This window comes from Ahaetulla prasina, chromosome 7, assembly GCF_028640845.1.
Source record: "Ahaetulla prasina isolate Xishuangbanna chromosome 7, ASM2864084v1, whole genome shotgun sequence".
NCBI lineage: Eukaryota > Metazoa > Chordata > Lepidosauria > Squamata > Colubridae > Ahaetulla > Ahaetulla prasina.
The window spans coordinates 64,660,691-64,688,576 of record NC_080545.1 but is presented as its reverse complement, the minus strand read 5'-3'; the positions used below and the strand labels follow the sequence as shown (position 1 = coordinate 64,688,576).

The 27,886-nt window shown below is 36.2% G+C and overlaps 1 protein-coding gene across 1 annotated transcript; it reads left to right on the top strand.

Annotated features, from left to right (window-relative positions):
• Window positions 1-118: 118 nt before the first annotated feature.
• PLBD1 (phospholipase B domain containing 1) lies at window positions 119-27,886 on the top strand. The gene is made up of 11 exons (XM_058190822.1): window positions 119-315; window positions 13,972-14,191; window positions 15,515-15,598; window positions 16,160-16,298; window positions 20,306-20,467; window positions 22,459-22,603; window positions 23,606-23,806; window positions 23,898-24,038; window positions 24,563-24,748; window positions 25,216-25,322; window positions 27,646-27,886. The coding sequence occupies exons 1-11, from the start codon at window positions 204-206 to the stop codon at window positions 27,811-27,813; spliced, it is 1,665 nt and encodes a 554-aa protein (XP_058046805.1). The 5' UTR covers window positions 119-203; the 3' UTR covers window positions 27,814-27,886.

Genomic DNA, 27,886 nt, shown 5'->3' with positions numbered 1-27,886 from the left:
CTTCCAGTCCCGACACTATAACAACCGCAATAATAACGATGATAGTGATAATGCTCGAGGCTCGGGCGGAGACCTTTTTCACTTTCTAAGCCACCCCGCCTGAGAGAGGGCGGACCTCTTTCTTGTGCCACCCGGGGCAGCGGCCGGGAAAGAGCCAGGCGAGTAATCTCGCCCCACTTTCGGACCGGCTCGGAGGACTCGGCATGGTCCGCTTCGGCAGCGCCTCCTCCTCCTCGGACAATCGCCCCCAGCGATGCTGGAGCTGGTATTGGGGGGGACTTTTATTTCTCTGGGCCGTGGCAGAAACTCGAACAGGTGAGAAGGCAGCCCCTTGACAGGACAGGCAAAGAAAAAGCCCTTCTCCCGGCCACTTCGCCGCTGGCCCGGGAAGGGGCTCGGGCTGAGGCTGCCGCGGGAAGAAGCGGCTTTCCATGGAGGACGACGCTTCCCGGGCCCCCTCCGCAAGGTCCTGCCAAGAAAGCGTGAGCCGGGCGCTCGCCAATCCCTGAGCTACAGCGCAGCCGGAAAGTCTCGCTTTTCCTTTCCCTCTGCTCTGCCCCGTGGAGGGAGCGATCTGAATCCGTTGCTTTCTCTCGCATCTCCTCTGACTTTTTTTAAAAAAATATTTTTTAAAGGCGTCAAAAAGCCCTCCGTTTGGAAATGGCGCACAACGCAAATAAGTCCAGAATTCCTATTCTAAATTTCAAAAAGAAACGTATTTTTAAAACAACCAGATTAGATAGCACATGGAACGGAGCTGTTTCGAATTCGCCTTTCAATCTGTTGGGTTCTTTTGCCTAATGAGCAAAAATAGTAAAAGCAACAAGGAGCAGCACTTTTTTTGGCATTCTCCTTTTATGAGGAGTAATTCTTTGCTGCATGTATTATAAAGCCAGTTTCCTAGAATTAAATCCTGAACTGAACTGAAATCGACAATAAGCAGAAATTATTTAGAGTTTGGGGACACTTTACAAACAAAAATCATACAACTTTCAGTCTTCCATCCCTCGTTTATTTTCAAGAGGCAAATACATTTCTGTTCCATTATTGGAAAAACTGCTTACAATATGTAAAAGATAAGATAACTTGAGTACATAGTATATAGTGTGATTCTGAAACTTTGAAAACTACATCTACATTTGTAAACACAAGGTAGGACTGATTGCCTTCTAATTTGAATATTATTCTTTTTAAAAAATTGCAAATTAGAAAAGGAAAGCCTGTTGATCCTAAGAATTATTACTGCAATATTAGAAGAGAAGATACATCTTCTCTTACATGTGATATAGCATGTAACCTTCAGTTTCAAAAAGTTTTACATTAAGTGCTTTGTAGGCTGAAAATATAATTTATAATTAATATGTACAGGTACTTTGGCACCATGGATTAAGAGAGTGTATAAATTTCCATTCTAATGAGTGCTGAAATACATAAGAGATAAAATAAATTACCATGGGAAAATATTTTGTAACTTTATTTGCATATTCAGCCAGCACATCTGCAGTCTGTAGCCTGGATAGATTAGCTACAAGAAGAGTGTGTTTCTCTTCCCATGAATTGCTGACTCTTAGGGTTAAATTTATTTATATTTACTCTATATTTATTTATATTGATGTATATGAGTGTCAGTTACTTTACTCACATACTAATTTTATCTGTTTTAATACATGTTTTTATCTTTGGATATAATCCATAAGCAGTTACTTGCGAGCAATAAGCATTGAATCTACTTCCTTACATTCATATGATTTGCTATTAATATGCTTGGAAAACTCACAAATGAGGATGATCATAAGTAACATAAAACTTTTAAACTGTTGATAAAGCAGTTGAAGTGTCCCGGAGTTATGTGACCATTTGTAAGCTTTCCCGCCAGCTTCCAAAAAGAAAAGAATGGGGGAAGCCAAATTTGATTAATGACACAGCATGATTCATTTAACAATTGCAGTGATTTGCTTAACAACTATGGCAAAAAAGGTTATAAAATTGGGCAAAACTCACTATAACTGCCTTGCAATGGAATTTTGGGCTCAAATATGGTTGTAAATTGAGGAGTACCCATAGATAGACCATTGCCAGAAGGATTAAGTAGGAAAGTGTGAAGTGAATTCTCTAAGAGGAGCAACTGAGTGGTACTGTCAAGAAGACCGTCTATAATTAAGTTGATCCAAAAGCCAAATCCCTCTGATAAGAATACTAATGGGTAAATACATAACATAGACTTTTAAGCATCCTGGCTTAATGGAGTGAAGGATTTTTAAGATTAGAATCATTAATGATTTGAATTTGGGCTGGGTTTGGACCTAAGGCAGTGTTTCTCAACCTTGGCAACTTTAAAATATGTGGACCAACTGATTTCTGAGAATTGAAGTTCATATATCTTAAAGTTGACAAGGCTGAGAAACACTGATATAGGGAATGCCAGGACAGTTGACAAGAATGGTTGAACACTTACTCATAATAGTCTAATAAAAACCATATATTTCTATATCTTTTAAAATAACTTGGTGATATCAGTAGATTAAATAATACCTATAAATTATGAACCTCTTCCTTAATAATGATTGTAAGATTTGGAGAACAGCTCCTTCTTTGGATGAATTATAATCTACAGATGTGTTTTTAAATTGTTTTAGTTTATTGATTTTTCTCTACTCCTTGACTATGTCACAAGCTGATTTACGATTTTCATCTGATTTGTTTAAAAATTCTAAAATCTGATAACTTTTCAATTGAAGTAGTTTAGAAAAATTTAGTTTTATCAATGAGAGATAAGAATTGTGTGATAATCAATATGTGACCTCTTCCTTTTTTATGTAGTATTCAAAATTCTCATTTTCTCAAATAATCAGAAATTATTTTAAAAGTAACTAAATTTACTTTTATCCATATAATTTTATTAAAACTTTTAAGAAAGAAGATTAAAAAAACTAATAGAAACTAATATAAAAAGAGAAAACGAGATCAAAGCACAAAAGCAAAGAAAGAAAACACAAAGAAGTAGCCTCTTGAGTTTCTTCACATCAGTTATGAGTACAATTATAAATTACACTACTTGGTTGCAAAATACCTTATTTTTTCCCATAAACTATCCTGACTCATCAGCAAAACCATACATTGTAAGTTCATTTTTTCTGTTCTCACAAAAAGTCTATGAGGGGTTTCTAGTTAGCAATAAATATAGATGTTGTTTTTTCTCTAATTAATAAGTCAGTTTGGCTATTTCTGCAAGTTCCATCATCTTCACCAACCAGCTCTTTCCACCTTTGCATATACAATAATTTTGGTGAAGTTGTTACGTTTAAAAACAAAGTTCCATGACTTAAGTGACTCACTTAACAAATTTCACACTTAGCAACATAAATTTTTGGTTCAATTGTAAGTTGAGGACCGCATGTATTTATCACTGTGATTTAGTGAAACATTTCTTGTTTTCCACTTTTCCAACATAAATTTGTAATTCTTTATACATTTTAGGGAATTTCTCTGGTAACTTTATCTTAAAAAATCTTAAAATCATAGCATAAAGTAATGTAAATTTCAATCTTTTCAACCACATATTTCCCCATTGTTTCAAACACCCAAAGTAGTTGAAATTAGTTGAAATGTTCATGATTAAAATACCTGAGTTTATTTTCAAGAAATGATCAGTTATACTGTATATCTTAGTATTCTTAAGTTATACTGTTACTTTCTGGATATATTTTGAGTGATAGATTGGAAAAGAATAGAGATGGGTACGATCCCCTTACCGACAGCCACTTTTATATAGTGGTCGAGGGATCTGGCTGGAGGTTTTGAGCTCTTGTTCCAGCTTATACACAAAAGAGGCTGGTGATCTTGGATCAGTCACTCTCTCTGTCCTAAGGAGAAGGCAATGGCAAACCATTTTTGAAAAATCTTGCCAAGAAAACATGAGGGACTCGTCCAGGAAGTTGGTAGGACTCAAAGCTGAGTCAAAGACACATACATACAAAACAGTACAGTGAGGAAACATCTATTATGTGTAACTTTAGTCCCTGAATTTACCACTAGTAACTAAGAATTTTATGTATGATGAGTTACTAGATATTATCACTTTCATATTCTCATGTAGCAGTATTATTCTCTGCCATATATACAGAAATATACAGCAATAGTAATATCATTTTCAGTTCTACACACATGCTTAACATTACTCTAAACTTTGAAAAGTTCACTGTGATCACTGCCAATTGTTGGCTGTTCTTCCAGCTGATTCAGGTCTCTAAACTGAGATTCTGGACTGAAGCAGGGGTCAGTCCAGATCCTGATTTGGGGAGAAAAATGGATTCTATGGCTGAAAAAGCAGAATAGCCCCAGAGAAATATGGGACTAGAGGGAAGGGAGCATGTGCCCATCAGCATAAAATTACTAGGGTGCCAAGCAGATCCTGCTCACTAAGGAGCACCAATGACAAAATGGCAATATGGTTCAGATTGTATCCACAAACTGCTACATGTTGTTGCCTACTTAAAGGCAGTGGTGGGATTCAGCCAGTTCGCACCACTTCGGGAGAACCGGTTGTTAACTTTCTGAGAGTTTGGTGAACTGGTTGTTGGAAGAAATCATTAGGGCAGAGAACCGGTTGTTAAATTATTTGAATCCCACCACTGCTTAAAGGGAAAGCATTATTTTAATATCAGAACAGCTAAGGACAACTTTAAGCTGGTTCAGGTATTTGAGCTAAATTGAAGGCAATATCATGAAAAATGGCAGAAGAGTTACCAGGGCATGTTTCTGTTGTGGCTTAGTGTAAGCAGGGAACGGTCCTGGGAGAGCTCTGAATAGGGTTGCTAACTTTGGAAGTTGAACGACAAGCACCAGAATTCACCTTTATTCCAATACTGCTTGTTTCTTAACTGTTGAACTAGTAACTCTGAGGGGCAATTACCACTTTCTCTCTGGAATTGGTGATCTTGGGGATCCTTCTTTTAATTTCTGTATATTAAAAAGCAGCTTGACTAGAGAAACTCCATCTTTCCATTTGTTATCATGGACTATCTGTATTAGGGCTGCTGAGGTTTGTGGCAATCCCACAAAAGGGAATATATTACGGAGGGCACTTGCAACAGACAAGACAGAAAGGAGAATGTAAAAAAGGCTGAAAATTCCCCAAATATCTTGTACTTATATAGTACCAGTAGGATGCCTTTAAGTCACAAACTAAATATGAATGCAATGGCGCTCACACCTATAACATCAAGGGATTATTTCAATCTTAAACCTGTTTAACCCGAATAAGAATAGTGCTACACTGCAATACTAGTGGGTATCGGAAAATATAAAGTTCACTGAAGCGATGGAAAATTTGAGTCCAAAATATGCTGGGTATCCCTGACTACCTAGATTTACTGAATTCAACAAAGGCAGTTAGAGGTATCAATGATGAAATAAAAGTTACTGGATAGCAAGCAAAATAACTTGGAGCCAATGTTGCATTTTCTATACACCTATTTGTGTGACTGAGATTCAAAGTTTTGAAAACTTTGTTGAGATTTATAAAATGTATAAAGCTGTATTTAAAAAATAAAGAACTGCACATTTTTCAACAAACCTAAAATTGTATCTCTGGTCTTTTGAATTTTGGCTGTTAATTTTATGGGAGAAATGAAACTAGTAGTTTCATTTGTTCATGTTTTCTATCTGGTTTTGTACTGATTTTGCAATAATGATAGGGGAAGTGAAATTATTTAGTTCTTCTATTTGAAAGAATTAATTATTAATAAGGTAGGTAAAATGAGGACCCAGATTGTTGGGGGGGCAATAAGTTGACTTTGTAAAAATATACAAATAGAATGAGACTATTGCCTTATACACTGTAAGCCGCCCTGAGTCTTCGGAGAAGGGCGGGGTATAAATGTAAAAACAAAAAAACAAACAACAAACAAAACAAATTAATAATTATAGAAGCAAAAGTGTTAGGCAAGTATAGTTGCATAATAGTATTAAAATATTTTTAAAAAATCATAGTTGTACTTGAAAAAAAAAGGAACCTGTTATTTTTCTTCTTTCTAAATGTGAGATTAGCAGTTCCACATTCTGCTTGCTTATAAGAAAATGATTTTCTAGGATGTTTTTCTAGCAAAAAATAAAAAAAATTCCTAAATGTTTTCTTTCAGAACTCCACATGACAAACTACAGTTGTTTTCTAAAGACAACATTCCAAAAGTTGGAAACATCTTTTATAATAGACCACAGATTTCCCCCCCCCCCCAATTAACTGAGTTATAAAATTACAATCTCTTTGACGTTAGAATATTTTATAGAATACAGTATTAAAACATTTTATTAGAGCATTCACACTTTTATTAAGGCTCTGGAACCTATCACGTTTTTTGTTTGTTTAAGATTTTGTTTATTATCTTACTCTTTACTGTATACAGGCCGTGAAGATAGTTTAGCCATAGAGGTGAGATAAGATGTATCTTCCAAGGATAGATAAACGTACTTTCAGAAAAGATAGAAGCAAGCAAGGAAGGCAACCTCATATGTGGAATCATGTTGAGATGGGGAACAAGTAACTGAGTAGAAGGGTGATATTTTAAAAGGCTGATTATAATGTATATAATTTATGCTGGATGCTGGGGATCTCTGTGACCCCTTCATCTAACTTCCTATCAGAGATGGAATGAAACAGTTCCAGAGTTTCTTCAGTTAAAGTTTCTTAGAAACTGCCTTTTGTCTGGGGTTTCCTGTTGGCATTCTCTGCCCAAGAAAATATCTAAGCACATGGCTTAGATATGGACATCCTGGACACAACAGTTTCAAAAAAACAAAATAAAGATGATATCTCATGAAAATCCAATGCAGTACAAATAAAAAATAGCCATGCTGATTTGTTGAGTAAAATAATTCAAAATCCATGGCGGTGCTATTACTCGAACTAACCTAAATGCTATAAAAAGTGTGGAAGATTTTGAGTTACCTAGAATTCATTGATTGTATATAGCTATGTTTAGCTTTAATATTAAAAATTGAACTAAATTCACATATGTATTGTTTATCTTATTATAAGCATTTTATTATTGTAGTAACTTGTTTTTTGAAGTTGGGGAGACAAAACCCTTGTAATATGAATTTTTAAAAAGTGTATAATATACTTTATATTTTTAAAACTGAGGGTACTAATTTGTAAATGTTCAGACAAATAATTTGGCTTTCACAAAAAAATAGAGTAAGAATTAATTTAGCTAGATTGAAGTGCTTGTGTAACTTGCATGTAATTATGCAATTTACAGCAAACATTTCTTTTTTTACTGCATTAGTAAAAATGCATTTTTAAAAATTTGGTTGAATGTTTTTTAAAAATAAATGAAGGTATTCAGTTCATCAAAAGCATTAAAATATTGTATATCTTAAGCTTATTTCTTCCCCTATTTGTTCATACATTCAGCTATACCAGGGGTGTTAAACTCAAGGCCCGGGGGCCAAATTTGGCCCATAGGATGCTTAGATCTGGCCCACAGGCCACCGTGGAAACAGCAAAGGACTGGCCCATGGTGCCTCTGCCAGCGAGAACGAAACTTGGGAGGGTTACAAGCTCTGTTTTCACTGGCAGAGGGTTGCAGGAGGCTGTTGCAGCCAAAAACAGAGCTTGGGAGCCCGTTTTCGCTGGCAGAGTGCTCAGGCCACCACAGGTGCCCCCGATACAAGTGACGTTGAGCTTGTCACACCCACCCTGGCCACACATACACACACCCCTCAAAGTCAAACACAACTCTGATGCAGCCCTCAATGAATTGACACCCATGAGCTATACCAAGTGTTTGACTGAAGTAATAATTCAAATAGCTACTAATTATGACAAGGGAAATGTATATCAATCTGAGGATTGTGTTTTGGTGTGTGAGGTAGTCTTACTAAAGTCAAAAGCCGATGAGGCAAAGAAAAAGTTTATTTGGACCCAAGCAAAGTTAATTGACAGGCTTGCCTCCAATCCTAGGTAACAGGGAAGAGATGAAGCTTATAGAAGCCCTATGAGGGAGTTTAGTTGATTTTGTACATTTGACAGATTTTCAGAGATGACCCCAATGAAATGAGAAAGATGAAGCTTCCTTCCCTATCTCCTATCTTGCTGCAGTTATGATCCAGAAAAATAATTCTTCCTCTGGCATTTAGGCTTGAAAAGGCCCACTGTTGAAACTAAAAAAGGAAGACTTTTTCATTTGCTTCATTTGGCAGTCAAGGAGATGGTAAACACCTGGACCTCCTAGGCCAGTCAGATTTGTCCAAATGATTGACAGTGATGAAGAAAATAAAATGTGCTAGATGTTATAATCTTTTTTGTTGTTCTGAGCTGTTGTTCAGTAGGAATGATTTTTAAAACCTATGTTGTGAAATTTATTACACTGCTTTTAAATTGTCAGTTGCATGCTATAAGAATTATCCCAAGCTATTCAGGTAAGAATACTTTTCAATATTTTTTTTAGGCTGCACTAATTATAATGGGTAATAGATGAATTATAATGGGTAATACATAATTATAATGGATTAATTTGTTAGAGTTCTTGTACAATGCTTTATGTTCTCCTCCAGTTTCTTGTTCCACCCATAAATTGCAATAGATGTTTAATGGGATAAACTTGGAATATAAAGGACACCTTGTTTTAAAAGAAATGTTTTCTCCAATCCAATGTATCGAAATATGACCTGTTGTATTAGTTCACTTATTTTTTGCAAGATGAGAGCATTGCTCAAAATTGTGTTGATCTTAACTTTGAAGCAGAGCCTCCATTAAGTTGCATTCCTAAGCAACTAAATGTATTGAGATCTGATGTAAGAAAGTATAATTGATAACAGAAAATAACAGAGGTAGGATACAAACGAACAAGGCAGAAGAAAAGTAGTGCCTATGTACATTCAGACATTTTATATTTGAAATGAGAAACTTTTCCAAAGAATGCTCCATTCAAAACTTTATATATTTTTTCCTTCAAGATACTTAGTGAACAGTACATTGGCTGGGTCAATTTACTTTATACAAAATCTTGATAATAATGATTATATTAATTAAATATACATAATAATATTCTTTCAGCTTCTCAGATTAATATATACATTGTAATTATAACGTATTCTATTTTGTGGCCATATATAAAATAGCATTTTTCCAATTTCTACTTTTTATGTCTTATTACTAGCCTCTGATACAACATTTCCCATATTAAGATATGATGTATCTATCCTTCATCCCTTATTTTTTTACTTTTTAAGCTTCCATAATCGTAATCTTGACTTCTAACATTTACTTATACGTATTAACTATAATAGATTCTATCATATATGCATAATAACATCTCCCCAATTTTTAATTTCTAGCTCTATTTTTAGTCTTTCCAAAAACAAATCCCATATTAAGATGTATTCTATATCTATCCATCATCTCTTGCCCTTTTTAGTATTTCAACTCTTATTGACTTTTTAATCAGTGTCCCTTGCTCCTCCTATGAGATCTTGTATACATCATTCATGTTTAATCTAAATATCTTCCTGCCTCCACATCAGCCTCTTGCTGTCTGCTGTCTAAGATAGCCCATCAGAACCTCTTTGGTCTCTGCTCAGGAATCTTTCTTTTTGCATTTTTCTACATTTTGGCCTCTTAAAAAATCATTTATTTGTTCTATTTTTACTGTCTCTTCTATATCTTTATCGATTTGTGTCATTTGTTGGTTTTTCTCTTCTCTTCTTTCTTCTGCTCTTTCTGAATTCTCCTCTACTGTTTGAATGTTTTGTTCATCATTCATTATCATTTGTTGGCAATTTCCCGGTCTCCGATCTGTATTGTGCATCAATCAGTTCCATCATTTCTGTATGATTCCTTATCATAGTTTTCTTAATATCTTGAAACATTAATAGTATTTCTATTTGGGGTATATTTTTTTATTCTTCTTGTAACATTTTACTTTATTTGGTTGGCTAAAAGTTATTCAGTAATCCATCCAAGTCCCAATGTCTCAAGTTTTCAAGAATGTCAAGAAGTCAATGTTAAAAGAATTTGCTCAGTCCCTGAACTGTTCCTCAAAATCCATAATGTTTGTAATCCTCAAAGTCTGCTGTTTTACTCCGAGTTATTTAAGTTTATAAGTCTTGTTTAATTCCCCCCTCCTTTCACCTCGTGGAATATTCTATTAAATGGTATTTGTAATCCAGAATGGCCCGCCAAATTTCCCCATGACTCATTAACTCACAGAATCAGATGTTCAGTTTCAAGGGCAATTCCTATTCTTTATAATCCACATTGTTTTCAAAATTTCAAAAGGTCATCAGTTATTTCTAAACCACCCAAAAATAGCAAGTAGAGACAACAGGGAAAAACAAAGAGACGGCTTTCAGATGTTGTTTACCTTTTACTTCTCTTCTTATCTCCTCCTATAACTCTTCTTTTTTTCCCCCAACTCTTTTTCAAGGTCTTTTCCAGCCTAAATCAATATAATATTTTCTTTGGCCATTAGATAGTGACACAGCTCTAAATTTCAATATCAAAATGGGGCTGCCAGCTGATTGTCAAAGTTCAATACAAAGAAAAAAATGTTTTTCTTGATATAATTTCTCCCAACAGTCAGACAATATTTCTAGCAGATTTACGTCACTTTTCGCAAAATAACAGATTTAGTTCTGTCTTTAAAAACTTCATAATCTTCCATTAAGATTTCATTTCTCTTTTGGGTCTATAGTTTATGTATCGCTGCTTTCTCCATGCTTCAGAGTCTTTCAAAAATTATTTGGTTTCAGGTGGGTCTCTAATAAAATAATTGAATATTGTCTCACTCAGTTCCAATCCATTGTTTACAAACTGCTCCAGCTCATTTCTTTCTTTGGTTGGGCCAGCTTCGGTTGGCCATAATGGTCGTTTCTCTTCTTTGTTGGTCGGGAGGGTGCCTTGGATCAAGCAAGGGATCATGATCAGCAAGGGATCCCTCCTTTCTTTGTCACCCCTCCAGGGTGACTTTGGCCCTCTAGGGCCCCCCAATGAAGAGGTATTAGTTGGTATTTCGCAGAGCCCTATTATCCTGCCTGACGCCAAACTGGAAGTTTCCATTCAAAACCTCTTTTAAAAGGGCATAAAAAGATAGAGCACCAGTGCTGGCAAGTGCAGACAATGTTTCTCAGTCTGCTGGTAGGTGATGATGCAGTTAGAAGTTTGCTCTTCAAGAGATTTGGTCAGATCTAGCTTTGATGTGGAGGATATTGGATGTGCTTTTTGTAAATGTGCAAGTCAAACAGTAGGCAAGATAGATAACATTGGATCTTGCTTAAGAATCTTCTTATTTGTCTTTCTTGTCCATTTTCTGAATAGGATGTTTTTCCTATCTTATAAATTAATTGTAATATTTAAACAAAAAGCTGAGATGTATGATTTTTTTACAATATTTTTTTTGTTTGGTAAAACTGATTGTTTCATATTAAACTTAACAACAAAGTTTTTCAGAACTATACCCTACTGAGTCTTTATTGCCATGTAAGCATTTCTAGAATTGCTATTGAAATTTTTTATTTGTATTTTTGGGATTTATGCTTACGTTTCTTGGTCTTTTCATGAAGTCTTAACACAAGATAGTGAACCATATTTATGACAGTAATTATAATTATTAGCTCTGTTATAATTAATAAACAATATTGATTTAACAAATTAAAATTTATAAACTTGCAATCATAGATTGGAGAGCCGCACAGTAAATAAAATCTAATTAATGCCAAACCAAACTTTTAAATTATGAAAAATTTTAGTATTTGCACAAAGTAACAGGAAGACTTTATATTTTATTTGTGTAGCCACCCATCTTATAACATACCCTGAGTGGCCCCCAGTCAAAAATTAAAACAACATAAAACCATTTTAAAACTATAAAATCCAAACACATTAAAAACCAAAAATCAGGCTCCATCAAGCTTCCAATATGAAGTTACCTCATCCGAACACTTGGGGGAAAGCCAAATCTTCAATGTTTTATGGAAAGCTAGAAGGTTAAAGGATGAACTTCAAGGGGGAGGGATTCCATAGGCAATGACTGCCCTGGAAAACTCACATTTCCTAGCTCCCATAAAATGACAATATTTAAGAGAGTGGATTGCCTTATCTGATCATTAGGAAAAGGGAAAAGGGAACCTGGCCTTGTAACATATGGGAGCTTAAAGATGATGACCAAAACCTTGAATTGCACTGGGAAGAAACTGGAAGCCAGTGTAGATTGGGCCCCAGATAGTTACATGGGCAAACCGAGGAGTACCCATCACTGTGCCCACTGCTATGTTTTGGACAAGTTGAAGTTTCCAGGGGGTCTTCAAGGGCAGCCTCATGTAGAGTGCATTGCAATAATCCAAATGGAAGGTGACCAAAGCATGAATGACCATTAGCAAGGCCTCTCAGTTCAGGAAGAGGTGCAATTGATGCACTAGATGAATCTGTGCAAAGGATCCCCAAATCTCTTTGAGCAGGAGCTGTTAATCCAGGAGAACTCCCAAACTATGAACCACCTCAGTCTGGGAAAGTGCCACCCTGTCCAGAATCAAAGATAAAATATCATCTGGACCTGGGGGGGGGGGCAAAACCCCAAAGCCACTTCATTTTGCCAGGATTGAATTGAAGCTGGTTCCTCCCCATCCAGGCCTTTATATCCTCCAGACATTCAGCCAGTACCACCACAGTGTCACCTGTCTAGCTATATATAAGAGGGTATCATCAGCATAGTGATGATATTGGGCCAACTATCATATCATACCAGCAGATATCATAACAACAGATAACCTCTCCTAGCAATTTCATGTAGAACTTTAAAAGGAGCAGTGAAAGGCTTGAGCCCTGGAACACACCATATTGAGCTTCCCTTTCCTACCAACAGTAACTAGAATCAGCTATGGAAGAAGGAGGAGGCCACTATAGCACAGTGAAACTGGTACTAAAGGATACTATGGTAATTATCTCCAAATGTAATCAACAAGTATGACCAATGCTGTTTCAGCACTGTGGCTCAGCCTGAATCCAGACTGGAAAGGGTCCAGATAATCTGCTTTATCCAGTACCTTTTGTAACTTTACATCAACCACCATATCAACAGGCTTCCCTAAAATTGAAAAATTGGAGATTGGACACTGTCCAATACTATAGGGTGCAAGGATGGCCTCTTGAGAAGGAGGTATACAACTGCCTCTTTGGGGAGCAGGTGGTAACATCCTATCCTGCAAAGAGCCATTAACCACTGTTTGGATCATATGCCATCTCCTAGGAGGCCTTCTCTAGCCAGGAAGAGCATAGATCCAGAACGTAACTGGCTGAACTCATAGCCCTAAGGAACCTACCCACTTTCTCAAGAGCAACTGTCTCAAATTCCTACCTGATAACAAGACTCAAACATGCCTCCATCACTTTCATAGGGGTTCCCAGTCACAGTCTAATTCTGAGCAAAGTCAAGAACTTTGTCTGATGGATGCCAAGAATATTCAAGAACATTCCTCAAAGTGACACTGCCAGGGATCCTTTAGCTTTTCCTTACCCAGGAGGGACCTGACTACTGGAAATAAGGCTGCCAGTCATCTCCCTGCAGTTGCAATAAAGGTGGAGAAATAGTTACACTTCATTGCCCTTATCACACATTTTAGCCACAATTCCAATAAAACTTATTGGTCTCTAGTTTTTTGATTAATCTTTGTCACCCTTTTTATGTAGGCAGATTATAATGGTGACTTTCCATCTGACTGGAAATGCATCCTGTATTGTTTATATGAATGATTTTATGATTAAATTAGGATGCAACCATCCTCTATTAAGCTGTCGATTTCAAAACAAAAGACAAATGTTGCATGGAAGGAAACAGATTTCTAACTACAAACAATGACTAAGAAAAGTATCTCTTCCACCCATCTTCCTCTTTATAATTTTTTCATAATCAAGGAATTAAGAGTTTTTTTATACTATATTTTGATTTTTCAATGCTTTTCTTTGTATCCTTACAGATCTCCACTATGCTACTGTATATTGGCTGGAAGCTAAAAAAACTTTCCAAGTTAGGGATGTATTAGACAAGAATGGCGATGCTTATGGCTATTACAATGACACTGTACAATCTACTGGATGGGGAATACTTGAGATCAAAGCAGGCTATGGTAACCAGCCCGTAAGCAATGAAATACTCATGTACGCTGCAGGTTTCTTGGAAGGCTACCTCACTGCTTCGTAAGTAGTTTGGTAAACTAAATTGGCATAGCTTAACTGATTATCTAAAATGTGGGTTGGACTTTTTGGATTTTTGAAGAACACTCACTCCCTTGTTATTTGGCTTGCTGTAATCACAAGTTCCAAAATATCCTAATTGACCAAACTTGCCTCCAAAACAGACACATAAATCCATTTATTTATTTATTTATTTATTTATTTATTTATTTATTTATTTATTTATTTATTTAGTCACACAGAATATATAAGCATAAGCATGAAGTAACTATACAATATATAAGCATATATAGGTATGAGTATGTAATAACTATATTAATTGGATATAACGAAAAGAAACAATAGGACAGGAACAGTAGGCACGCTTGTGCTCTTATGCACGCATCACGGTTTCTTATTTTGCCTTGGAGAAAAATGATAGACAAACCACGTTAATTGTAAACAATTTAGATATCGTGGGAAGCCATGATTAGAACAGTAGGAAATAGGATAGGGGACTGTGCATGTGAAAGAAGTAGCTTAGTTACTTATAATATGTACTTTTAATACAGTACATATTAAGGAAAGATTAATCTCCTGGAACAATAGACAACTATTGTCTACAGATGGACCAGACCAGAAACAGATACCATGGGCGCCTAAAATTACCTTTTTAAAGATTGGCTACAGTAACAGAATCTTGCAAATTTGATTTGCTTGCCTTTCTCATGTGAATTATAATTTAACAAAGCATTAAGGCAAGTGATGTTTTGACTAAACTTCCCTAAATTTAGGTTATTCTAGATTTACAGGTTGAGAATTTGAGGTCCAAAATTTGAATCGCACTATGTTGGAGGACCCAAAGGTGCTTTTTCCAAAAAGGCAATTGGACTTTTATTCCCTTAGAAAATGCTTTGCTTCTCATTCAAGAAGCCTCTTCAGTTCTAATAAAATTCTAATTCTACTGTAGTTAATCTTCAATTTTTTTTATCTCTGGCTTGATTTTTTGCCTGTAGCTTTGAGCAGGCAAACCAAGATTATTGGGGAGAATTAGCACGCTGTTCGTAATACCAAATGAAAGAGGATTCAAGCTAATTTAAGAAAATCTTATGAAAATAACTTTAAATGTATAGTTTTAATTAGGATTACCATGAGTAGGGTGGGAAGCCTGCTTATTGTTATTTTACATACAGAATGAAATTATGTGCAGTCTTTCTTTATATTGGAATGTCACAACAGTTGCTGTACTAAAGATACAAGTTAAGACATAAAATGTATTAAGTTGTGTTCATATTGACAAAGCAAGACAAGTGAACTAAAATAATATTTCCTGCATATTTCTTCCAGGCATATGAGTGACCATGTTGCAAATCTGTATCCTCAGATGATTAAGAACGTCATCATTGAACAAAAAGTAAAAGATTTTATGCAGTATGTATTCTATTGTCAAAAATGTTCCCATTCATAAGTAGCAATGAAACAAGTGCTATAATACAGCTTTAAGACTCCCCAGAATTATTGAATGTTTTACTAAGCTAATTCCACTTGCTCCAGCAATACATAACTAAATGAGAAGCAGACAAACAGAGTTAGAAGGACTCTGCAAGAATCTGTTAGAAGGACTCTGCATATGCTAAAGTATACGATACAAGGAGAGGTTATGACATAATAGATTTCCCACATTTCTAAAATGCCACAAGGCTTTTTGGCTTTGATGCAGAGTTGATAGTATCTCCGGCACTTTAGGGTCACTATATTTAGCAGAGGAAATGTATCTGTGATATTTGAAATTATCAAAACTTTTTAACAAAAGAACATGTATTAATATGGTTTGTCCTTTGTTCCATAACTTCATTGTTTAATTGCCTGAGGAGAGCATAAGCCTAAACATTCACAAGAAAGTCCCACTGAGACATAGAATGGAGCAAACTTTAAGTATCTCAGTAGTTCTGATCAAATATATATCCTAAACTCAGTTTTGTTCCTATATAGGAAACAGGATGAGTGGACCAGGCAGCAGATTAAAAATAACAAGGATGACCCCTACTGGAGAAATGCAGGCTACATTATTGCTCAGCTGGATGGGCTGTACATGGGAAACGTGGAATGGGCTAAACGGCAGAAAAGGACAGTAAGAAGCAATATGTTGTCTTTCACTTTCAGAAAAGCAAATAGAGTTTAGTGCAAGATTTAAGTTAAGACCAAGTCTTTCTGCTTCCTGTACAGAATATGTAAAACATCCTTTATGTTACAGCTGTTCCATTTGATGTAGAAGTTAGTTGGTATGGTACAGCCCCAGAGTGGAGCATTACTCAATAATTCTCTAACCATTTAGGAAGCTTAGATAGAAGATGAACGTCTGTCGTAGTTGCTATGCCACACAGGGAAAGTGCTGTCATTATAGCCCTAATTTTGGAATGGGCTGGGTGACCTTCCGAGAGTCAACAGGATATTGTCATTGTGAATTAGCAGGACGAGAATTCACTGGATACAAATAGCTTTCACCTTTATTTCCATACTCAAGCACAGCATGACAGTAAAGACATGAATAACTAAACACATTTTCTTTCCTTGACTCAGCACTGCAAGGAAATACGGAGCCTGGGGCTAATGGAATCAGGGTCAATACCATTTGAAGTGAAAATAGCATTTATCAAACTCTTTGAATTAATTTCTCTGAAAACGATTTACAGAAACCGAGAAGGAAAAACATTTCTTGATTCCAACCATAATGTTAATAAAAACATTTTTATGAAATGTAATGTAACAGTTGAAAACTATTGGCCTCCACTTTTAAGTTCAAGAAGTAAATCCCAATAATTGCCTGTATTTTTAATTTAAGATGAACATCTGAGCTAATAATTCATATTTAAAAGAAGGAAATACCCATCCTTTTCGCCCACGCTGTATTAATAGGCATCTATCCCCCCCTGACCCCCAGCCTTATTTGTACCAAAATCAGGAATGATTTGCCAATGATGCCACTGGCAGAAATATTGTTCAGTGCAAATACTGGCAGTCTTTTCCCAATAAATTCAGACAACCTGTAAGTAGAAATGCACTTTTTTTAGTACCTTATTTGTTAATATTATATATAAAAACCCAATTTTTAAATATATAGTTTGTTTCATTTTTTCCACTACGCTGGACAAAATCTTGAGAACAGTATTAAATTATACTATTTACAAATGATGAAAATAGAAACCAGTTAGATAAATAAAAGATTGTATTTGTTTTTTCGTATTTTGGATAACACTATTGAGCAAAGTAAGCTGAATATTGAAAGATTTTATATTAATCAATATGTAGTTTTTTACTGTACATCCATAGTCAGATACTGTTTTCCTGCTGAATTTGGATTTAAGTATTTTAGTGGTAGATTTAAAGCTGGTAGATTTCTTAAAATAACAAAAATAAGATATTTGAATACTATTTGGATAATTATGTGTAGATATATTTGGAAACTTGTATGTACACACCCAGTTATTTTGTTTTTTCTCCAATTTTAATATTAGCAAATAAGTTAAACTCTCTCTAGCTCATACTTAAATTAAAAAGTATACATTCCACTTTCATATAATTCTTATCCCTGGAAAATGTGTACAATTTCAAATTTGATCTGTATACCCACATTTAAGAAAAAAGTATTATTATTTTTTTCTTCATTACATATGAAGAAAAACGTGAAATTTTGAATTTTTCAGTGCTGCATAGTGATTTTGATTAGGAAATCTATTTTTATGGTGGATTTATTATATTTTGCAATATTTATAAATGAATTGACAATTTGCATTTTCTGTTAGGATTTTATGGAAATGAAATAAAAAAGAGGAAGTAAAAAGGATAAATATTGATAATAGGTTATATTATGCTGCACTCTTCATCATTTACATCCTATTCTCTGGCTCTTCTATGATAGAAAGTCCTTTATCAGGGAATACAGGAAGTCCTTGACATATTCGGTGCTTATCAGTTGTTCAAAATTATGGCGGAACGGCAAAAGTTACTTATGTCCCAGACCCGTAGTTATGACTGGGGCAACGCCCCCATATTCATATGCCCTTACAACAACCACATGGATACTGCAGTGCCACCCTGCCTGTCTTCTCCCCCATCCTGCCCACTGGGTCTCTGCAGGAATTTCCCTTTCCCAATGGCTCCCTACTGTCCTTAAGCCTGATTCCCACCCTACTAGGATCCAGACACTCCTCCTCACTTACCTTTTCAAGAGCTCCGAAGCCTTCTATAGTACTGAAATGGGTCACTTTGTTGCTTGGCTACATGGCTTAATTTTAAAATTGTGCCACATAGGCGAGAGACAAACTGTTTTGCTACTTTAACACAGTTTGCACAGCCCTGCAGAAACTTTCTGCAGCACTGTGCAATCTTGTTAAGGCAATAAAACAGGGCAGTTATCCCTTGCCTGTGTGGCTGAAACTTGGAAGTAACCATCAAAATGGTGGCTGTGAGACAAACCACTCTATTTTTCTGTCTTAATGAGGTTGCAAAGCGCTGCAGAAAGCTGCAGAAAGTTTCTGCCACACTGTGCAAACCACACAAAAGCAGCAAAACAGAGTGGTTTGTCTTACATCTGCATGGTGCAATTAGATTAGATTAGATTAGATTTATTGGATTTTTATACCGCCCTTCTCCCAAAGGACTCAGGGCGGTTCACAGCCAAAATAAAACAACAATTATATACACGGTAAAAGAATAGTTAAAAAACTTATTAAATATAAGGCCAAAATTAAAACCATTTAAAACCGTAAAAACCCCATAAAATTTATATCAAATATTAAAAACTATTAAAATTTCTATGCCAGTCCTGCGTGAATAAACAGGTAAGTCTTCAACCCGCGGCGGAAGGTCCGAAGGTCGGGCAGTTGACAAAGTCCTGGGGGAAGTTCATTCCAGAGGGTGGGAGCCCCCACAGAGAAGGCCCTTCCCCTGGGGGCCGTCAGCCGACATTGCTTGGCGGACAGCACCCTGAGGAGTCCTCTGTGCGAGCGCACGGGTCGGTGGGAGGCATTCAGTAGCAGTAGGCGGTCCTGTAAGTACCCCGGCCCTAAGCCATGGAGCACTTTAAAGATAGTAACCAAAACCTTGAAGTGCACCCAAAAGACCACAGGTAGCCAGTGCAGCCTGCGCAGGAGTGGTGTTACATGGGAGCCAATTCCGGAAGCGGTGGCAATATCAGAATGCAATTTGGTGGCTGAAAAAATGGCGACTGCTCCTAGAACCATGCCATATGGCTGAAGGACAAAACAGCCCATTCTGCTTCACTAATTCAGTCCGTGTAGGATTTTGAAAACCTCTCAGGCTCTGGAAACTCTGCTTCCAGAATCATGTCATATGGCCTCTCAATGAAGCAATCTGTTCCAGTGGTCTGCAAGGCCTCAGGGACCTTCACTAAGTCTTGGGAGGGTCAAGGCAGGCAGGCCTAGGCCTGTGCTAGGCCTCCAATAGCTTTACTCCATTGGAGTAAGTCCATTTCATGACCTGCACATTCTTTTAACAATTGCATTGGGGAGAACAGTGACGGGGGATCATTCAGTGAAATATTCACTTAATGGCCATTGCGACCTGCGACTGTAATGAACAGGCTCTTTTTCTGCAGCACCGAGCAATCTTGTTAAGGCAACAAAACAGGGCAATTTGTCCCTTGCTTATGAGGCAGAGACTTGAAAGCTCGAGGATTACCTGTGTGCAGCACTTTGAACTACCAGAATCTGCTGACAAGAACTCTCTGACTCTTTACTCATCTGCAGGCGCTGAACTAAGAAAACCCCCTTGCTCATTCATTCTATAGCTCAAGGAACAAATATTCTTTTTTCCTGTATTTGGTTATCTCTGAATGGGATCCTAATCAGTAAAGTTGTGTCTGAATAAAGCATGTTGGGTAAATCAATAGTTTTAGATCCAATTTTCTGTATAAACTTTCTTTATGAACTTCTTAATTTTATTTCTTAATTTTAATATAAATGTTTGAACTAAAACATCACCGCTGTTGGACTTTAGGTTTTCAGATTCCCAATTTGAAGACAGACTGGCTAGGCATGGATTATTTCTGCCTGTCATGTGTAACACTCATGTAGATAAAACTGAATCTTAGGTATATTGTTATCTTTTTCATTTCAGCCTCTCACTGACTTTGAAATTAGTTTCTTAAATGCAATTGGAGATCTGCTTGACCTCATTCCTGCCTTAACCTCAGACTCAAGAAACAATGATTTTCTTTCTATGCCAGAAGTTTCTAGGACGTATCAATGGGATATGGGTCATTGCTCAGCTTTAATCAAGGTGAGAGCGTTAGCATTTTTTTTTAACTTTTACTTTAGAATTACAAGGGCCGATTAAACTGATCACAGCACATTCCAAGCAGTCTACAAATATTAGTGCATTGTCAACACAACCTGCTTATTCTCCATTATTCTCATTACCTGGGGTTTCAGGAGCACTGCTGTAACCAACTGAATTAGCCAACCCAAAAACATTGATTCATCTCTTTCAACAGCTTAAAGGTAGCCTAATGTTATTTAATCAGAACCCTTTCAATTTAATGCAGGATGTGAATCCAACAAGAAATTAGGGAAATCGAAGCTTCACACATTACTAAGGAGCACAAGAATCCATAAAATTTGGATGCATTTTTAACAGATTGGAATTAAGTGGTAGGCACACAGCAGAATATACCTAAGAAATGAAGGCATACATTTGTTTTTCAAATGTTTTGGAGTTAGATTCTTGCACTGGGCAATGGGTTGGACTAGATATTTCCAAAAGTTCCTTCAGTCCTATAATTCTGTTATTTCTTTAAGTCCTTAGCGTTTAGATGTATGGCAAAGCCCATAAAATGATTATGTCAATGATGGTTTTTGAAGTTTACTTCTAGTTTTACCCTGAAGTAAACTTTACCCGCTGAATATGCAGTGGTTGTTATGCTATTTAGGTTTTAATTATTGTTGAGATGGGTGGCCTTAAAAACATAAGTAAATAAATAGTTCTGGTTCCATTCCTCTGGACTGAACAGAATCATAAATCGAGGGTCCATTTGGACTTAAAATTTCTGCTTGCAGTTGGCAGCTGTGACTAGGAAGGCCTTTACATAATTCCATTTTATGTGTCAATTCCGAACATACCCTGATCGGAAGATGCAGTTCTCGACTGAATGATTGTAATCTGATTTACATGGGATTGTTTTTGAAAACTACTTGAAAGCTACAACAGGTCCAGAATGCAGTAGGTTGAGCCTTATGGGCATATCTTATTTTCTTCAGATAATTCCATCACTGCAAGAGGTGTACTAGTTACTCATTGGCTTTCAAGTTTAATTCAAAGTTCTATTTGCATTGTAAAGCCCTATATGGCTAATGGTCTGGATATCTTTGAGATTGCCTGCTCCCAGGGGTCTCTGACAGCCTTGCAAGGTAGTTCATACAGGAAGCAAGTTCAGATGAACTAATTCTACTTTATTGTAAGATTATAGCAACCGAATCTTACAAGTCTGAAAGTACATTTCTCCCCTGTTGCCTTTACTGTCCATGAAACTAGGGAGGGTCTGAGATATTTGCCAAACCCACATTCCTGCTGCAGGCTAACCTGCCTCTTATCTGCTTGGTTCCCTGGCCTGTGTTTCTTCCCCTGCCTCTCAAAGTGATTTTATATGCCATTACAATCTCTGTACAATAAAATATTTTGGTGTAAGCATTAAGTCCTATCTTTGAAAGTGTTAGCAGGGACCATGTAGGCATCCTTTTTCAACTGCTGTTCTTTTCCTTTGAACAGATCTCCACCTAAGGTTAGATAAGACCACACATATACAAAAGAGGTGAGCTTGGTTTGCACCATTGCACCTGCCATCTTGCCAATTTTCACACCTACCCACCCACCAGTCATAGTGTCCTGCTTTCCTCTGTGCAAGGAATGCTAAGAAAGCTAACTTGAATAGTTTTCATGACTTTTCAGCTCCATAGGTCTGCTGAATACAGTGGGGGTCCCCGCTTCCTCCATTCTTTCTTTTTTATTCTTATCCAATGGATAGTGGCAGGGAAAAAAAACCCTCACTTTTTCTCTTTCCTGGCCTAAATTCTTAATTCTTGCAACACCTTCAAAGTTTTGTAAGGCCAGTTCTTCTATTAATGTTTTAATTCACATTATTAATTGTATGCAGGCTAAAAAAAATACTAACCAACAATTAATAAAAGGATTTTTTAAAGTGTTAAATTCCATAAAAGAAAAACAAAAGTGATTTGTATGTTATTTCTAGATAACTAATTCATTCTTTTTCTCAGGTCCTCCCTGGATATGAGAATGTCTACTTTGCTCATTCTAGTTGGTTCACATATGCTGCCACTTTGAGAATATATAAACATTGGGACTTCAGAATTACTGACCCACAGACAAAAACAGGACGTGCCTCTTTCAGCAGTTATCCAGGTAATTTAGATGAGTGAAAAATGACATGTGTTTCTTAGTTTGTCTGTAACCTATAGCCGTTTCCAATTTGGAGCTCTATATACCCATAAACCAAAAAAAATTCTCCCTGCTCATATTTAGAATATAAGTACCATCTTCCATTGGCTAGGTTAGCTGAAGATAATCCAACATAACTCAACAGCACTGCATTCAGAATAGTGTTGTAGAGTTTTATAATGTAATATGAAAGTACTTTGACACACACAAAAACAGTTACAGATCAATTGTACAGATGTCTACATTAGAATTGAATCTTAAGTAATAAAATAAATGATTTTTCTTATGGTGCCTTTTGTGAGGTGAAAAGCAAGGAAAGCTTTTCCCAAGACGAGTTGAAATCAGGGATGAATATGCAGCATTGCAGTCCTTTATGTATTGTGTTTCCATCCCAAAAGATTGGACTGCACGTATCTCCAAAAGAAACTGGAATAGTTAGATCCATCTTGAGTCCTCCTTCACCCCTATAGTTCATATGTGGCAATCATTCCTCAAACCATGACATGGACTGAAAGGGAGTAAAAATTTTTTTGGTCCTGTGAATAATTCTTCATGTATTTTGTTAAAATGAACACAGAATCATAGGACATTCATGTGCTAATGAATGCCCCCATATAAATAAAACCACTGAGAAGACACTGAAAGAAAAGCCTCTTTGGAGACTTGTCCAGTCCTGTCCAATCCACATTTCTGGAAGCAATTGTAGAATGCATGATCTCTTCACAAATAGGTCCAGTTCATCACTTTCAGAGTCTCATTGTTGAATACCTTATATAATTTAGCTGAATTTGGTTTCCTTTCGTTTAAAATCAGTTGATTCTGGTGCTGCTGTTACTGTAGAGTCTTTGTTTTTATCCATTTAATTTCCTTCTTTTTTCCTTCATTTGTAGAAATCAAGCATTAGAATAAAAAAATTCTGAAGGGTTTCTTTTTGAATAACAAACTTTTTGAAAATTCTTGTTTCAGGCTTTTTGACTTCCCTAGATGACTTTTACATACTTGGCAGTGGATTGATTATGTTGCAGACCACAAACAGTGTATTCAACCTTTCTCTTCTTAAACAAGTGGTACCCGAGAGCCTTTTTGCATGGGAGAGAGTCCGTATTGCCAATATGATGGCAGATTCTGGAAAGACCTGGGCCCAAACCTTTGAAAAACAAAATTCTGGTTGGTATATTTGAATGGCAATCTTTTCACCCATGATTCTAGGGGCGGGAAAGCACAGTTAAAATTTAACTATTTTCTCACTGCTCTCTAGGTACTTACAATAACCAGTATATGATACTTGATACAAAAAAAATCAAATTGCGAAGAAGCATTGACGATGGGACTCTTTATATCATTGAACAGGTTCCCAATCTTGTAGAATATTCTGATCAAACAAATATTCTCCGTAAAGGTAAACACTAAGAGTTTTTGAATAATGGAATCTGGGAAAGGGCCAAAGGTAATTAATCTCAGCTAAAACTTCCTAATAGAAATTGCAAATAATCTCAACATTAGTAAGCACAACTTACCAGGAACTTAAAGTTTGTATTTATAGAAATAATTGTGTGTGAGAGAGAGATTTTAGCACTAAATACAAATTTCCTTTGTGCTACAGATGGTAGACGATGTAAATTCACATTCTTTTGCTGAATTTGAAATTCCTTAAATACTTCAGCTTTGCCAAATGTAACCTCCTTTTATGAAATTTTTCTACCATGGTAGTTTGGCTCACATTCCCTTGAGACTTCGGTGTTTTAGAACAGGGGTCTCCAACCTTGGCAACTTTAAGACTACAAGTTTAAGACTACAAGTCTTAAAGTTGCCAAGGTTGGAGACTCTTGTTTTAGAACTTGGCTAATGTTTCTTGTAGCTGAATTCAAGCAATATACAAAAGCTCCAGCTGAATTCATTCACTGGTAAAGCCTTGTTTTGCAGGATACTGGCCTTCCTACAACATCCCTTTCCATAAAATAATTTACAATATGAGTGGATATGAAGAATATGTTCAAAAGTATGGTTTGGATTTTTCTTATGAAGTAGCCCCAAGAGCAAAAATCTTCCGACGGGACCAAGGAAAAGTAACTGATATGGAGTCCATGAAGTATATCATGAGATACAATAGTATGTCAATTTAAACTTTTCTATTGATTTTTTTAGATTGTCTTCTCTTCCATAATAAAAAAAACCTCATCAAACATTTGTTTTGCAATAACAGTATCTGCTCACCTTTCACAATGTTAAACTATCCAACTCTTGGCCATTATCTGTTGAATCTAGTTAAAATAAAGAAATATTGAATTTTAAATACATCATATTTTTCGATATAGTTTTCTAAGTCTGTGAGTGACAGGAGTCAAATTTCTATTAGTTATCTTTAAACAACTTCTCAGAGCAAACCCTCTTTTCTACTCTCTTATTCTAACCTGCTTCATGGATAAAATCCAACTGTGGTGGAAAGAAAATGGCTCCAATTTCTTTGAAGGAGAAGCAAGAATCAAATGACAGACTTCTGACTCTACAGATACAGGGTTAAATCATGGTTAAGCAAGAGAGCGAAAACTTACTTATCCCTTTCCTTTTATTTCCAGATTATAAGAAAGATCCATACACAAGACACAATCCCTGCAATACCATTTGCTGTCGAGAAGACTTGAACCACAAGTCTCCAGTTCCAGCTGGATGCTATGATTCTAAGGTACACATTCCTAAAGGAATTGCCCCACTATAGATATGTGTGGAGTGGAGAAAATATTAGCTGATTCACATTATTCTGCATACACAATATTCTCCCCACTGCACATCATTATATGTGCCTGTAATTACTTTTGGATTCAAATGCAGGTGCCAGCAGCTGGCCAAATCAAGCTACCTTGACAATTATTGATATCATTTTTATCATGCTTCCATCGATAGCAGCTTTCATCTTGTTTTTAGTTAACTTTATTGATTAGCCTTTGGGCCATATTAAAGTGCAGAGTTCCAGGCAAAAATTATTTTATATATATAATATAAAAATAATATAAAAACAATTTAAAATGAAATTGGAATAAAATATGATTTAAAGTGAAATTGGAATAAAATACAGTTTAAAATGAAATTGGAACAAAATACAATAATTTAATATATAAATAACTAAAATACGATAAAATTAGCTTTCATCTAATTAATAGTTAAAAATAAAATGAGAATTCAATGTAAATACTTGTTTTTTGGTTGGGATTGTAAAGTATAGCCATTTCAGAGGCAACTTGGGAACTATTCCAATTTCATGCGACAGACCAGTACAGAGTAATTCTCTCTTTAAGATTGAGGCAAAGGGTCTCTAGTAGCCTTAACCAGCCTGGCTAACTGCAATGGACATTCAGAATTACAACTTAGCAACCCTTGGAAGAGCCATAGCCCTCCTGTCCTTGAGAAATTAATATTATTTAAGGAATATCATAGTTTCTGTTCTTAACCTGTGTGTAGGCTGCAGGAGCCAATATAAGAGTCATCAGGATAAAAGATTTATTCTCCCAAGCACAAGCCCGAAAACTTGGAAAATACTTGGAAAATAAACCTTTGGTCCTGATTTGATCCTGCAACTTTATCTTGGAGCATGTATACTTACCTTCATTTGTATGTGAAGGCTGATGGGTTTTCTGGAAGGAAGATTCAGAAATTCTGAACACTGATCTGCCATTTTTATCCATTATTTTTGCATATTTGCAATGATACAGAAGACTCATACAGGAACAGAACATTGGGATATCTGTAATCACTCACTTTTTACTTCAGGATGTCAAAAACAGAAATAGTAAGAATTGTGAGGGGAAATAAAGGAGTTAATTGATATATGGGCAAAATATGAAGAGAAAGGTTGGTTGGTCAGTTGGTTTATTTAAAGCATTTATATGGCCATCCAACTCAGATAATATGACTTAAGTAGCATTAAAAAAAAGGAAAAGTCAAAACCAACGAATAGAAAAAACCCAACCTGTATCATTAAAACCATGTAGGCAATAAATGGAAACACAGCTGAAGTGTAGTATAACTGCTATTGATGGGGACTCTACTCAGTTTGGCCAAAAGGCTTGTAATTGTTTGCAGGTTCTAGCCAATTTATGCTGAAGGGAGGATTACACCAAAGGGGCCACTGTTGAGAAGGCACATCTCCAGGGTCTCATAAGATGATATGGAAAGGGATATCCCTCTTCAATTGCAATGTGTGGGATGAAGATATTGTTGGAGCAGGCCATCTTGCAAATATCCTGGTCCTATGTTAGGAGGGCTTTTGTAGGTGATAACCAACTTGAATTACACCCAGAAGCCAGTCAGCGCAGCTCATTGAGCAACAGTGTCACTTGGGTGTCACAAGAGATTCCCATTACTACACTACCACATTCAAGACCAATTGTAGGTTCTGGATAGTTTTCAAAGATAGTTGTATGTGCAGCACATTATAAGACTGGGTATCTTTGGGTCAGAGAAGAAACAGCACAAGGTAATTGTTAAGATTATCTCACTGAGGAAGTTGGTTGTTGAAATCTCACCATGCTTTCATTGCTAGGGAGTGTCGCTTAATATTTGGTAGATAATCTATTCATAAAATCAGCTCAAGACAAAACCTGGATAAATCCAAGTTTGTCATGGCTTTCTGTTTTTATTTAGTTATAGGAAATAGTTCAGTCCTGACTCCTTGCTTTAGAGAATTAAAATACACAAAATCATCTCTCATCTGTATCAAATGTATGATTCAGTATCTCCATTCTGGTCTTCAGTTCACTTGGCCGAATCAAGGGGCCTGGTTTGAGGCTATGTGATTCAATTAACATGGTTTGGACTCTCATTTCTGGCCATTTTTGAATAATTTTGCTTTCTTTTAATGTCACGTAGAAAGAAAGAAAAAGCATGAATTAAATGATCCATTTATATTTGAAGGGGATTTCAGAAATAATTTGTGCATGTTAATATGTGAAATATTCATCTACCCCTTCTTTTCTTTTCTTACATGACCTCTTTTTTTAAATTTTGTATAGGTAGCAGATATCAATATGGCTGCAAAATTTACAGCCTATGCCATCAATGGCCCACCTGTGGAGAAAGGCCTGCCTATCTTCAGCTGGGTTCATTTCAACAAGACGAAGCACCAGGGTCTGCCAGAGTCATATAACTTTGGTTTTGTTACTATGAAACCAGTGCTGTGAATCTGTAAATTCTGAAAATTGTGTTTACATTTTTTTCTTCTATAGCAAATAAACAGACCTGGATATACCTTGA